This window comes from Oncorhynchus masou, chromosome 31, assembly GCF_036934945.1.
Source record: "Oncorhynchus masou masou isolate Uvic2021 chromosome 31, UVic_Omas_1.1, whole genome shotgun sequence".
Taxonomy (NCBI): Eukaryota; Metazoa; Chordata; class Actinopteri; order Salmoniformes; family Salmonidae; genus Oncorhynchus; species Oncorhynchus masou.
Genome location: NC_088242.1, coordinates 6,101,563 through 6,117,142, shown reverse-complemented (window position 1 = coordinate 6,117,142; position 15,580 = coordinate 6,101,563). Strand labels below are relative to the sequence as shown.

The window sequence follows — 15,580 nt, the reverse complement described above, 5'->3', positions numbered from 1 at the left end:
TGTTGTCAGTAGGTAGACTGTGTTTCTAGTGTGTTGTCAGTAGGTAGACTGTCTCTACTGTGTTGTCAGTAGGTAGACTGTCTCTACGGTGTTGTCAGTATGTAGACTGTGTCTCTACTGTGTTGTCAGTATGTAGACTGTCTCTAGTGTGTTGTCAGTATGTAGACTGTGTCTCTACTGTGTTGTCAGTAGGTAGACTGTCTCTACTGTGTTGTCAGTATGTAGACTGTGTCTCTACTGTGTTGTCAGTAGGTAGACTGTCTCTACTGTGTTGTCAGTATGTAGACTGTCTCTACTGTGTTGTCAGTAGGTAGACTGTCTCTACTGTGTTGTCAGTATGTAGACTGTGTTTCTAGTGTGTTGTCAGTAGGTAGACTGTGTTTCTAGTGTGTTGTCAGTAGGTAGACTGTCTCTACTGTGTTGTCAGTAGGTAGACTGTCTCTACGGTGTTGTCAGTATGTAGACTGTGTCTCTACTGTGTTGTCAGTATGTAGACTGTCTCTAGTGTGTTGTCAGTATGTAGACTGTGTTTCTAGTGTGTTGTCAGTATGTAGACTGTCTCTAGTGTGTTGTCAGTATGTAGACTGTGTTTCTAGTGTGTTGTCAGTATGTAGACTGTGTCTCTAGTGTGTTGTCAGTATGTAGACTGTGTCTCTACTGTGTTGTCAGTATGTAGACTGTGTTTCTAGTGTGTTGTCAGTATGTAGACTGTGTCTCTACTGTGTTGTCAGTAGGTAGACTGTCTATAGTGTGTTGTGAGTAGGTAGACTGTGTCTCTAATGTGTTGTCAGTATGTAGACTGTGTCTCTACTGTGTTGTCAGTCTGTAGACTGTGTCTATAGTGTGTTGTCAGTAGGTAGACTGTGTCTCTAGTGTGTTGTCAGTATGTAGACTGTGTCTCTAGTGTGTTGTCAGTATGTAGACTGTGTCTCTAGTGTGTTGTGAGTATGTAGACTGTTACTAGTGTGTTGTCAGCATGTAGACTGTGTCTCTACTGTGTTGTCAGTATGTAGACTGTTACTAGTGTGTTGTCAGTATGTAGACTGTGTCTCTAGTGTGTTGTCAGTATGTAGACTGTGTCTCTAGTGTGTTGTCAGTATGTAGACTGTGTCTCTAGTGTGTTGTCAGTATGTAGACTGTTACTAGTGTGTTGTCAGTATGTAGACTGTGTCTCTAGTGTGTTGTCAGTATGTAGACTGTGTCTCTAGTGTGTTGTCAGTATGTAGACTGTGTCTCTACTGTGTTGTCAGTATGTAGACTGTTACTAGTGTGTTGTCAGTATGTAGACTGTGTCTCTACTGTGTTGTCAGTATGTAGACTGTTACTAGTGTGTTGTCAGTATGTAGACTGTGTCTCTAGTGTGTTGTCAGTATGTAGACTGTCTCTACTGTGTTGTCAGTATATAGACTGGTACTAGTGTGTTGTCAGTATGTAGACTGTGTCTCTACTGTGTTGTCAGTAGGTAGACTGTCTCTACTGTGTTGTCAGTATGTAGACTGTGTTTCTACTGTGTTGTCAGTATGTAGACTGTCTCTAGTGTGTTGTCAGTATGTAGACTGTGTTTCTAGTGTGTTGTCAGTATGTAGACTGTCTCTAGTGTGTTGTCAGTATGTAGACTGTGTTTCTAGTGTGTTGTCAGTATGTAGACTGTGTCTCTAGTGTGTTGTCAGTATGTAGACTGTGTCTCTACTGTGTTGTCAGTATGTAGACTGTGTTTCTAGTGTGTTGTCAGTATGTAGACTGTGTCTCTACTGTGTTGTCAGTATGTAGACTGTTACTAGTGTGTTGTCAGTATGTAGACTGTGTTTCTAGTGTGTTGTCAGTATGTAGACTGTGTCTCTAGTGTGTTGTCAGTATGTAGACTGTGTCTCTAGTGTGTTGTCAGTATGTAGACTGTGTCTCTAGTGTGTTGTCAGTATGTAGACTGTGTCTCTACTGTGTTGTCAGTATGTAGACTGTTACTAGTGTGTTGTCAGTATGTAGACTGTGTCTCTACTGTGTTGTCAGTATGTAGACTGTTACTAGTGTGTTGTCAGTATGTAGACTGTGTCTCTAGTGTGTTGTCAGTATGTAGACTGTCTCTACTGTGTTGTCAGTATATAGACTGGTACTAGTGTGTTGTCAGTATGTAGACTGTGTCTCTACTGTGTTGTCAGTAGGTAGACTGTCTCTACTGTGTTGTCAGTATGTAGACTGTGTTTCTACTGTGTTGTCAGTATGTAGACTGTCTCTAGTGTGTTGTCAGTATGTAGACTGTGTTTCTAGTGTGTTGTCAGTATGTAGACTGTCTCTAGTGTGTTGTCAGTATGTAGACTGTGTTTCTAGTGTGTTGTCAGTATGTAGACTGTGTCTCTAGTGTGTTGTCAGTATGTAGACTGTGTCTCTACTGTGTTGTCAGTATGTAGACTGTGTTTCTAGTGTGTTGTCAGTATGTAGACTGTGTCTCTACTGTGTTGTCAGTATGTAGACTGTTACTAGTGTGTTGTCAGTATGTAGACTGTGTTTCTAGTGTGTTGTCAGTATGTAGACTGTGTCTCTAGTGTGTTGTCAGTATGTAGACTGTGTCTCTAGTGTGTTGTCAGTATGTAGACTGTGTCTCTAGTGTGTTGTCAGTATGTAGACTGTGTCTCTACTGTGTTGTCAGTATGTAGACTGTTACTAGTGTGTTGTCAGTATGTAGACTGTGTCTCTACTGTGTTGTCAGTATGTAGACTGTTACTAGTGTGTTGTCAGTATGTAGACTGTGTCTCTAGTGTGTTGTCAGTATGTAGACTGTCTCTACTGTGTTGTCAGTATATAGACTGGTACTAGTGTGTTGTCAGTATGTAGACTGTGTCTCTACTGTGTTGTCAGTAGGTAGACTGTCTCTACTGTGTTGTCAGTATGTAGACTGTGTTTCTACTGTGTTGTCAGTATGTAGACTGTCTCTAGTGTGTTGTCAGTATGTAGACTGTGTTTCTAGTGTGTTGTCAGTATGTAGACTGTCTCTAGTGTGTTGTCAGTATGTAGACTGTGTTTCTAGTGTGTTGTCAGTATGTAGACTGTGTCTCTAGTGTGTTGTCAGTATGTAGACTGTGTCTCTACTGTGTTGTCAGTATGTAGACTGTGTTTCTAGTGTGTTGTCAGTATGTAGACTGTGTCTCTACTGTGTTGTCAGTATGTAGACTGTTACTAGTGTGTTGTCAGTATGTAGACTGTGTTTCTAGTGTGTTGTCAGTATGTAGACTGTGTCTCTAATGTGTTGTCAGTATGTAGACTGTGCCTCTACTGTGTTGTCAGTATGTAGACTGTGTTTCTAGTGTGTTGTCAGTATGTAGACTGTGTCTCTAGTGTGTTGTGAGTAGGTAGACTGTGTCTCTAGTGTGTTGTCAGTATGTAGACTGTGTATTGTCGTTGTACGTGTCTGTGAGTGTTAGTGATATCTGTCTACCCCTGTCCTGTTGCAGGTGGACTACCAGGGTCAGGTGGAGAGACTGATCAGGGTGAGGAACCCCTGGGGACAGGTGGAGTGGACTGGGGCCTGGAGCGACAAGTGAGTCTCCACTACCTCTACCTCTAACCCTGACCTTAACACTGCTATAACAGAACCACTACTTCCACATTCCCAAACCTGAACCAACAGGTTAGTACAACCTACAGAACTACGACGAACCCCACATTGTCACCACAAACCTGAAGCTTGCATAACACATAATGGCTGATCCATTCCCTTAGTTTCCATCTCAACCCTCTAGGTGGTCTCCGTTTCTTCCCTTAGTTTCCATCTCAACCCTCTAGGTGGTCTCCGTTTCTTCCCTTAGTTTCCATCTCAACCCTCGAGGTGGTCTCCGTTTCTTCCCTTAGTTTCCATCTCAACCCTCTAGGTGGTCTCCGTTTCTTCCCTTAGTTTCCATCTCAACCCTCTAGGTGGTCTCCGTTTCTTCCCTCAGTTTCCATCTCAACCCTCTAGGTGGTCTCCGTTTCTTCCCTTAGTTTCCATCTCAACCATCTAGGTGGTCTCAGTTTCTTCCCTTAGTTTCCATCTCAACCCTCTAGGTGGTCTCCGTTTCGTCCCTTAGTTTCCATCTCAACCCTCTAGGTGGTCTCCGTTTCTTCCCTTAGTTTCCATCTCAACCCTCTAGGTGGTCTCCGTTTCTTCCCTTAGTTTCCAGCTCAACCATCTAGGTGGTCTCTGTTTCTTCCCTTAGTTTCCTTCTCAATCCTCTAGGTGGTCTCCGTTTCTTCCCTTAGTTTCCTTCTCAATCCTCTAGGTGGTCTCTGTTTCTTCCCTTAGTTTCCTTCTCAATCCTCTAGGTGGTCTCCGTTTCTTCCCTTAGTTTCCATCTCAACCCTCTAGGTGGTCTCCGTTTCTTCCCTTAGTTTCCATCTCAACCCTCTAGGTGGTCTCCGTTTCTTCCCTTAGTTTCCATCTCAACCCTCTAGGTGGTCTCCGTTTCTTCCCTTAGTTTCCATCTCAACCATCTAGGTGGTCTCTGTTTCTTCCCTTAGTTTCCTTCTCAACCATCTAGGTGGTCTCTGTTTCTTCCCTTAGTTTCCTTCTCAATCCTCTAGGTGGTCTCCGTTTCTTCCCTTAGTTTCCTTCTCAATCCTCTAGGTGGTCTCTGTTTCTTCCCTTAGTTTCCTTCTCAATCCTCTAGGTGGTCTCCGTTTCTTCCCTTAGTTTCCATCTCAACCCTCTAGGTGGTCTCCGTTTCTTCCCTTAGTTTCCATCTCAACCCTCTAGGTGGTCTCCGTTTCTTCCCTTAGTTTCCATCTCAACCCTCTAGGTGGTCTCCGTTTCTTCCCTTAGTTTCCATCTCAACCCTCTAGGTGGTCTCCGTTTCTTCCTTAGTTTCCTTCTCAATCCTCTAGGTGGTCTCTGTTTCTTCCCTTAGTTTCCTTCTCAATCCTCTAGGTGGTCTCTGTTTCTTCCCTTAGTTTCCTTCTCAACCCTCTAGGTGGTCTCCGTTTCTTCCCTTAGTATATCCCATTTAGCAGTTTCCTTCTCAATCCTCTAGGTGGTCTCCGTTTCTTATTAGTGGTCTGTTCTTGTGTCCCTGTATGTGTCCAGTTCTCCTGAGTGGGATGAGTTGGATCCAACTGAGAGAGAGGACCTGCATCTACAGATGGAGGATGGAGAGTTCTGGTAGGACTGGGCTTACTGTAATTTCATCAGCTAGTCATAGTGCTGAGTGGGTTTACTGTAATTCAATCAGCTAGTAATAGTGCTGAGTGGGTTTACTGTAATTCCATCAGCTTGTAATAGTGTTGAGTGGGTTTACTGTAATTTCATCAGCTAGTCATAGTGCTGAGTGGGTTTACTGTAATTCCATCATCTAGTCATAGTGCTGAGTGGGTTTACTGTAATTCCATCAGCTAGTAACAGTGCTGAGTGGGCTTACTGTTATTCCATCATCTAGTCATAGTGCTGAGTGGGTTTACTGTAATTCCAACAGCTAGTAATAGTGCTGAGTGGGCTTACTGTAATTCCATCAGCTAGTAATAGTGCTGAGTGGGCTTACTGTAATTCCATCAGCTAGTAATAGTGCTGAGTGGGCTTACTGTAATTCCTTCAGCTAGTCGTAGTGCTGATTGGGCTTACTGTAATTCCATCAGCTAGTCATAGTGCTGAGTGGGCTTACTGTAATTCCATCAGCTCGTCATAGTGGTGAGTGGGCTTACTGTAATTCCATCAGCTAGTCATAGTGCTGAGTGGGCTTACTGTAATTCCATCAGCTAGTTATAGTGCTGAGTGGGTTTACTGTAATTCCATCAGCTAGTCATAGTGCTGAGTGGGCTTACTGTAATTCCATCAGCTAGTCATAGTGCTGAGTGGGCTTACTGTAATTCCATCAGCTCGTCATAGTGCTGAGTGGGCTTACTGTAATTCCATCAGCTCGTCATAGTGCTGAGTGGGCTTACTGTAATTCCATCAGCTAGTCATAGTGCTGAGTGGGCTTACTGTAATTCCATCAGCTAGTCATAGTGCTGAGTGGGCTTACTGTAATTCCATCAGCTCGTCATAGTGCTGAGTGGGCTTACTGTAATTCCATCAGCTAGTCATAGTGCTGAGTGGGCTTACTGTAATTCCATCAGCTAGTCATAGTGCTGAGTGACTCTCACAGTTCAAACCTGATATTTTAATCATTTTAATCAAACGTTGCATTCGGCTACACGTGACTAATAACACTAGATCTGGTGTTAGGATTATGTAGTGACTAATAACACTAGATCTGGTGTTAGGATTATGTAGTGACTAATAACACTAGATCTGGTGTTAGGATTATGTAGTGACTAATAACATTAGATCTGGTGTTAGGATTATGTAGTGACTAATAACACTAGATCTGGTGTTAGGATTATGTAGTGACTAATAACACTAGATCTGGTGTGTGGATTATGTAGTGACTAATAACACTAGATCTGGTGTTAGGATTATGTAGTGACTAATAACATTAGATCTGGTGTTAGGATTATGTAGTGACTAATAACACTAGATCTGGTGTTAGGATTATGTAGTGACTAATAACATTAGATCTGGTGTGTGGATTATGTAGTGACTAATAACACTAGATCTGGTGTTAGGATTATGTAGTGACTAATAACATTAGATCTGGTGTTAGGATTATGTAGTGACTAATAACACTAGATCTGGTGTTAGGATTATGTAGTGACTAATAACACTAGATCTGGTGTTAGGATTATGTAGTGACTAATAACACTAGATCTGGTGTGTGGATTATGTAGTGACTAATAACACTAGATCTGGTGTTAGGATTATGTAGTGACTAATAACATTAGATCTGGTGTGTGGATTATGTAGTGACTAATAACACTAGATCTGGTGTTAGGATTATGTAGTGACTAATAACATTAGATCTGGTGTTAGGATTATGTAGTGACTAATAACACTAGATCTGGTGTTAGGATTATGTAGTGACTAATAACACTAGATCTGGTGTTAGGATTATGTAGTGACTAATAACACTAGATCTGGTGTTAGGATTATGTAGTGACTAATAACATTAGATCTGGTGTTAGGATTATGTAGTGACTAATAACACTAGATCTGGTGTGTGGATTATGTAGTGACTAATAACACTAGATCTGGTGTTAGGATTATGTAGTGACTAATAACACTAGATCTGGTGTTAGGATTATGTAGTGACTAATAACACTAGATCTGGTGTGTGGACTATGTAGTGACTAATAACACTAGATCTGGTGTGTGGATTATGTAGTGACTAATAACACTAGATCTGGTGTTAGGATTATGTAGTGACTAATAACATTAGATCTGGTGTTAGGATTATGTAGTGACTAATAACACTAGATCTGGTGTGTGGATTATGTAGTGACTAATAACACTAGATCTGGTGTTAGGATTATGTAGTGACTAATAACACTAGATCTGGTGTTAGGATTATGTAGTGACTAATAACACTAGATCTGGTGTGTGGACTATGTAGTGACTAATAACACTAGATCTGGTGTGTGGACTATGTTGTGACTATGTTAAATCACCCTAATCTCCCCTGTCTATAGGATGTCGTTCCAGGAGTTCCTGAGGCAGTTTTCCCGTCTGGAGATCTGCAACCTGACGGCGGACGCTCTGAGTGAGGACGGCCTCAGCCACTGGAACACCATCAAGTTCCACGGCATGTGGAGACGGGGGAGTACCGCTGGGGGCTGCCGTAACAACCCCAGTGAGTCACACACAGTTGACTAGTACATATGTTTACATACCAGAACACGTAGAGCATACCAGAACACGTAGAACATACCAGAAAACGTAGAACACCTAGAACATACCAGAACACGTAGAACATACCAGAACACGTAGAACATACCAGAACACGTAGAACACATAGAACATACCAGAACACATAGAACATACCAGAAATGTAGAACATACCAGAACACGTAGACCATACCAGAACATGTAGAACATACCAGAACACGTAGAACATACCAGAACACGTAGAACACATAGAACATACCAGAACACATAGAACATACCAGAACACGTAGAACATACCAGAACACGTAGAACATACCAGAACATGTAGAACATACCAGAACACGTAGAACATACCAGAACACGTAGAACACATAGAACATACCAGAACACATAGAACATACCAGAAATGTAGAACATACCAGAACATGTAGAACATACCAGAACATGTAGAACATACCAGAACACGTAGAACATACCAGAACATGTAGAACACGTAGAACATACCAGAACACATAGAACATACCAGAACATACCAGAACATGTAGAACATACCAGAACATGTAGAACATACCAGAACACGTAGAACATACCAGAACACGTAGAACATACCAGAAAACGTAGAACACCTAGAACATACCAGAACACGTAGAACATACCAGAACACGTAGAACATACCAGAACACGTAGAACATACCAGAACGTACCAGAACATGTAGAACATACCAGAACATGTAGAACATACCAGAACACGTAGAACCTACCAGAACACGTATAACATACCAGAACATACCAGAACACTTAGAACATACCAGAACACGTAGAACATACCAGAACACATGAACATACCAGAACACATAGAACATACCAGAACACATAGAACATACCAGAACATACCAGAACACTTAGAACATACCAGAACACGTAGAACATACCAGAACACATGAACATACCAGAACACATAGAACATACCAGAACACATAGAACATACCAGGACATGTAGAACATACCAGGACACGTAGAACATACTAGAACACATAGAACATACCAGAACACGTAGAGCATACCAGAACACGTAGAACATACCAGAACACGTAGAGCATACCAGAACACATAGAACATACCAGAACACATAGAACATACCAGAACACATAGAACATACCAGAACATATAGAACACGTAGAACATACCAAAACACATGAACATACCATAACACATAGAACATACCAGAACACATAGAACATACCAGGACACGTAGAACATACCAGGACACGTAGAACATACTAGAACACATAGAACATACCAGAACACGTAGAGCATACCAGAACACGTAGAACATACCAGAACACGTAGAGCATACCAGAACACATAGAACATACCAGAACACATAGAACATACCAGAACATGTAGAGCTTACCAGAACACATAGAACATACCAGAACACATAGAACATACCAGAACACGTAGAACATACCAGAACACATAGAACATACCAGAACACGTAGAACATACCAGAACACGTAGAGCATACCAGAACACGTAGAGCATACCAGAACACATAGAACATACCAGAACACATAGAACATACCAGAACACATAGAACATACCAGAACATGTAGAGCTTACCAGAACACATAGAACATACCAGAACACATAGAACATACTAGAACACGTAGAACATACCAGAACACATAGAACATACCAGAACACGTAGAACATACCAGAACACATAGAACATACCAGAACACATAGAACATACCAGAACACATAGAACATACCAGAACATGTAGAGCTTACCAGAACACATAGAACATACCAGAACACTTAGAACATACCAGAACACATAGAACATACCAGAACATGTAGAACATACCAGAACACATAGCATATTTACAGGAGATTTACAGTAGAAGCCAGGGAAAGGGGGGACACCAAGTCAGTAGTACAACTGAATGCATTCAACTGAAATGTGTCTTCCACATTGAACCCAACCCCTCTGAATCAGAGAGTACCGGGTTGCCGGGGGATGCAGGAAGGAACCACCCCAGTGAGTCAGAATCAGATCACATACCAGAACACAGAATATATGTGTCCAGATTTCTCTATTGAGGCCTAAGTCAAATGTAAGTGATTTGCTTATTGTTACAAAAGTACAGACTCCGAGCATCTAAATGTTATATATACCACTGTGGTTGGAGGAAACATGGGGAAGAATGCTGCTTTAAAAGTTGATACATTAATCATCCCATTTAGGAGACAAGTTGAAGGAAATGCCCTTTTAAAAGATTTTGTGGAGGTTTTCACACCTCATTGAGAGCTCTTTGTTCAATTAAACCCATTCAGCATCGTTCACACCCTCTTAAGCCTTAGCCCCACCCATCTCTTAAGCCTTAGGCCCATCCTCACATCCAATCGCATGTGAGTCAGCATGGCATTGTCCTCCAGAAACTAGTCTCTCTGCTTTTAAACCCAGCTAAATTCAGGGCCAGAAACTAGTCTCTCCTACTTTTAAACCCAGCTAAAATCAGGGCCAGAAACTAGTCTCTCCTACTTTTAAACCCAGCTAAATTCAGGTGCCAGAAAGTAGTCTCTCTGCTTTTAAACCCAGCTAAATTCAGGGCAGCGATATTTTTAAGAGCTGTAGCAACACTTTGACAGTTGTCCATAGCTTTCCAAAAATCCACTGTGGCAAAGATCATCTACCTACTGACCCAGGGAAAAGCCCATTCTGTTATAGACAGAAACCTGTGACATGACAGACCAATCAGGACTCACCAACCCATTATCTCAGCCAATCATGACTAGCCGAGAAAGCATCCTGTGTTTCTCCCTGTATAGCTCAGTGCTTTCTCCTTGGCTAAACGACATTAATCAGTTAACATGTCTATTTGTAAGTCGCTCTGGATAAGAGCGTCTGCTAAATGACTTAAATGTAAAATGTAAATGTATTCATATAAACAGATCCCAGACCAGTCAAGGCACATGAAAGTTCACATGTTCAAGAAAGCATTTCGGCAATAAACAAAAAACACGTCTTTTTTCTTTTCAAACGGCCCGACTGTGGAGTAGAGTCCAAAGCCTTTTCAAACGGCCCGACTGTGGAGTAGAGTCCAAAGCCTTTTCAATCGGCCCTACTGTGGAGTAGAGTCCAAAGCCTTTTCATACGGCCCTACTGTGGAGTAGAGTCCAAAGCCTTTTCAAACGGCCCTACTGTGGAGTAGAGTCCAAAGCCTTTTCAATCGGCCCGACTGTGGAGTAGAGTCCAAAGCCTTTTCAATCGGCCCTACTGTGGAGTAGAGTCCAAAGCCTTTTCAAACGGCCCTACTGTGGAGTAGAGTCCAAAGCCTTTTCAAACGGCCCTACTGTGGAGTAGAGTCCAAAGCCTTTTCAAACGGCCCTACTGTGGAGTAGAGTCCAAAGCCTTTTCAATCGGCCCTACTGTGGAGTAGAGTCCAAAGCCTTTTCAAACGGCCCGACTGTGGAATAGAGTCCAAAGCCTTTTCAAACGGCCCGACTGTGGAGTAGAGTCCAAAGCCTTTTCATACGGCCCTACTGTGGAGTAGAGTCCAAAGCCTTTTCAAACGGCCCTACTGTGGAGTAGAGTCCAAAGCCTTTTCAAACGGCCCTACTGTGGAGTAGAGTCCAAAGCCTTTTCATACGGCCCTACTGTGGAGTAGAGTCCAAAGCCTTTTCAAACGGCCCTACTGTGGAGTAGAGTCCAAAGCCTTTTCATACGGCCCGACTGTGGAGTAGAGTCCAAAGCCTTTTCAAACGGCCCTACTGTGGAGTAGAGTCCAAAGCCTTTTCAAACGGCCCTACTGTGGAGTAGAGTCCAAAGCCTTTTCAATCGGCCCTACTGTGGAGTAGAGTCCAAAGCCTTTTCAAACGGCCCTACTGTGGAGTAGAGTCCAAAGCCTTTTCATATGGCCCTACTGTGGAGTAGAGTCCAAAGCCTTTTCAAACGGCCCTACTGTGGAGTAGAGTCCAAAGCCTTTTCAAACGGCCCGACTGTGGACTGGAGTCCAAAGCCTTTTCATATGGCCCTACTGTGGAGTAGAGTCCAAAGCCTTTTCAAACGGCCCGACTGTGGAGTAGAGTCCAAAGCCTTTTCAAACGGCCCTACTGTGGAGTAGAGTCCAAAGCCTTTTCAAACGGCCCTACTGTGGAGTAGAGTCCAAAGCCTTTTCAATCGGCCCTACTGTGGAGTAGAGTCCAAAGCCTTTTCAAACGGCCCTACTGTGGAGTAGAGTCCAAAGCCTTTTCAAACGGCCCTACTGTGGAGTAGAGTCCAAAGCCTTTTCAAACGGCCCGACTGTGGAGTAGAGTCCAAAGCCTTTTCAAACGGCCCTACTGTGGAGTAGAGTCCAAAGCCTTTTCATACGGCCCGACTGTGGAGTAGAGTCCAAAGCCTTTTCATACGGCCCTACTGTGGAGTAGAGTCCAAAGCCTTTTCAATCGGCCCGACTGTGGAGTAGAGTCCAAAGCCTTTTCAATCGGCCCGACTGTGGAGTAGAGTCCAAAGCCTTTTCAAACGGCCCTACTGTGGAGTAGAGTCCAAAGCCTTTTCAAACGGCCCTACTGTGGAGTAGAGTCCAAAGCCTTTTCAAACGGCCCGACTGTGGAGTAGAGTCCAAAGCCTTTTCAAACGGCCCTACTGTGGAATAGAGTCCAAAGCCTTTTCAAACGCCCGACTGTGGAGTAGAGTCCAAAGCCTTTTCATACGGCCCTACTGTGGAGTAGAGTCCAAAGCCTTTTCAAACGGCCCTACTGTGGAGTAGAGTCCAAAGCCTTTTCAAACGGCCCTACTGTGGAGTAGAGTCCAAAGCCTTTTCATACGGCCCTACTGTGGAGTAGAGTCCAAAGCCTTTTCAAACGGCCCTACTGTGGAGTAGAGTCCAAAGCCTTTTCATACGGCCCGACTGTGGAGTAGAGTCCAAAGCCTTTTCAAACGGCCCTTGTGGAGTAGAGTCCAAAGCCTTTTCAAACGGCCCTACTGTGGAGTAGAGTCCAGATCAATCGGCCCTTGTGGAGTAGAGTCCAAAGCCTTTAAACGGCCCTAGTGGAGTAGAGTCCAAAGCCTTTTCATATGGCCCTACTGTGGAGTAGAGTCCAAAGCCTTTTCAAACGGCCCTACTGTGGAGTAGAGTCCAAAGCCTTTCAATCGGCCCTACTGTGGACTAGAGTCCAAAGCCTTTTCAAACGGCCCGACTGTGGACTGGAGTCCAAAGCCTTTTCATATGGCCCTACTGTGGAGTAGAGTCCAAAGCCTTTTCAAACGGCCCGACTGTGGAGTAGAGTCCAAAGCCTTTTCAAACGGCCCTACTGTGGAGTCGAGTCCAAAGCCTTTTCAAACGGCCCTACTGTGGAGTAGAGTCCAAAGCCTTTTCAATCGGCCCTACTGTGGAGTAGAGTCCAAAGCCTTTTCAAACGGCCCTACTGTGGAGTAGAGTCCAAAGCCTTTTCAAACGGCCCTACTGTGGAGTAGAGTCCAAAGCCTTTTCAAACGGCCCGACTGTGGAGTAGAGTCCAAAGCCTTTTCAAACGGCCCTACTGTGGAGTAGAGTCCAAAGCCTTTTCATACGGCCCGACTGTGGAGTAGAGTCCAAAGCCTTTTCATACGGCCCTACTGTGGAGAGTCCAAAGTCCAAAGACCTTTTCAATCGGCCCGACTGTGGAGTAGAGTCCAAAGCCTTTTCAAACGGCCCTACTGTGGAGTAGAGTCCAAAGCCTTTTCAAACGGCCCTACTGTCCAGAAGAGTCCAAAGCCTTTTCAAACGGCCCTACTGTGGAGTAGAGTCCAAAGCCTTTTCAAACGGCCCTACTGTGTAGAAACGGTCCACTGAGCCAAAGCCTTTTCAAACGGCCCTACTGTGGAGTAGAGTCCAAAGCCTTTTCAATCGGCCCTACTGTGGAGTAGAGTCCAAAGCCTTTTCAATCGGCCCTACTGTGGAGTAGAGTCCAAAGCCTTTTCATACGGCCCGACTGTGGAGTAGAGTCCAAAGCCTTTTCATACGGCCCTACTGTGGAGTAGAGTCCAAAGCCTTTTCAATCGGCCCTACTGTGGAGTAGAGTCCAAAGCCTTTTCAAACGGCCCGACTGTGGAGTAGAGTCCAAAGCCTTTTCAATCGGCCCTACTGTGGAGTAGAGTCCAAAGCCTTTTCAAACGGCCCTACTGTGGAGTAGAGTCCAAAGCCTTTTCAATCGGCCCTACTGTGGAGTAGAGTCCAAAGCCTTTTCAAACGGCCCTACTGTGGAGTAGAGTCCAAAGCCTTTTCAATCGGCCCTACTGTGGAGTAGAGTCCAAAGCCTTTTCAAACGGCCCTACTGTGTAGTAGAGTCCAAAGCCTTTTCAAACGGCCCTACTGTGGAGTAGAGTCCAAAGCCTTTTCAAACGGCCCGACTGTGGAGTAGAGTCCAAAGCCTTTTCATACGGCCCTACTGTGGAGTAGAGTCCAAAGCCTTTTCATACGGCCCGACTGTGGAGTAGAGTCCAAAGCCTTTTCATACGGCCCGACTGTGGAGTAGAGTCCAAAGCCTCAGATCCTGTATCTATTCACATTTACAGTCAACATAATGCCATCCCAGACCATGAAAAACAGTTCAGATATGATGTTGAATAAATCATTTTATTTTTATTTATTTTATTTCACCTTTTATTTAACCAGGTAGACCAGATCACCTTTATTTAACCAGGTAGACCAGATCACCTTTATTTAACCAGGTAGACACCAGCTCACCTTTATTTAACCAGGTAGACCAGATCACCTTTATTTAACCAGGTAGACCAGATCACCTTTATTTAACCAGGTAGACACCAGATCACCTTTATTTAACCAGGTAGACACCAGATCACCTTTATTTTTATCAGGTAGGCCAGATCACCTTCATTTAACCAGGTAGACCAGATCACCTTTATTTAACCAGGTAGACAAGATCACCTTTATTTAACCAGGTAGACCAGTTGAGAACAAGTTCTCATTTACAACTGTGACCTGGCCAAGATGAAGCAAAGCAGTGCGACACAAACAACACGGAGTAACACATGGAATAAACAAAACATACAGTCAATAACACATTAGGAAAAATCTATATACAGTGTGTGCAAATGAGGTAGGATAAGGGAGGTAAGGCAATAAATAGGCCATAGTAGCGGAATAATTACAATTTAGCAATTAAACACTGGAGTGATTAGATGTGCAGAAGATGAATGTGCAAGTAGAGATACTGGGGTGCAAAGGAGCAAAAAATAAATAACAATATGGGGATGAGGTAGTTGGATGGGCTATTTACAGATGGGCTATGTTAAGTCTTACTAAAGACTTCTAGATGGCTAATGAAACAGAACTGGACCACAGCAGCATCAACCCCCCCAGTATAACTCTGTCTTATCTCTGTGTTCCTCCAGACACGTTCTGGATCAACCCCCAGTATAAGATCACTCTGCTAGAGGAGGACGACGACCCTGAGGATGACGAGGTGGCCTGTAGCTTCCTGGTGGCTCTGATGCAGAAGGATAGGAGGAGGTATCGGGGACAGGGACAGGACATGCACACCATCGGGTTCGCCATCTACGAGGTGAGAGACGAGCAGGCCATCATTATAAATGATTAGATCTTAACTGACTTGTCTGGTTAAATAACCTGTTCACAGACAATCATTTTTTTGATGTTTCCAAAGCTTCATGATTTTTCTCTTTTCGTTTTGCAGATTCCAGAAGAGGTATGGAAGCTATATATTTCAGGAATTTGCTTCATGCATTGGCGCCCATTGTACAAATGATCACTTCCTAGGGTATGGCTTAATTATTAGTTCATTTGAATGATCCACACTTAAAACACATCTGGTTGAGCTTCAAACCCACGT

The 15,580-nt window shown here is 43.6% G+C and overlaps 1 protein-coding gene across 4 annotated transcripts in view; it reads left to right on the top strand.

Annotated features, from left to right (window-relative positions):
- Positions 1-15,580, top strand: part of LOC135523367 (calpain-1 catalytic subunit-like) — a 52,808-nt gene that overhangs the window by 30,653 nt on the left and 6,575 nt on the right. For all 4 annotated transcript variants that reach the window (XM_064949999.1, XM_064949997.1, XM_064950000.1 and 1 more), the window contains 5 exons: positions 3,447-3,532; positions 5,051-5,125; positions 7,525-7,685; positions 15,123-15,292; positions 15,425-15,436. In XM_064949999.1, coding sequence (XP_064806071.1) covers positions 3,447-3,532; positions 5,051-5,125; positions 7,525-7,685; positions 15,123-15,292; positions 15,425-15,436 — 504 coding nt within the window. The remainder of the gene's footprint in view (positions 1-3,446; positions 3,533-5,050; positions 5,126-7,524; positions 7,686-15,122; positions 15,293-15,424; positions 15,437-15,580) is intronic.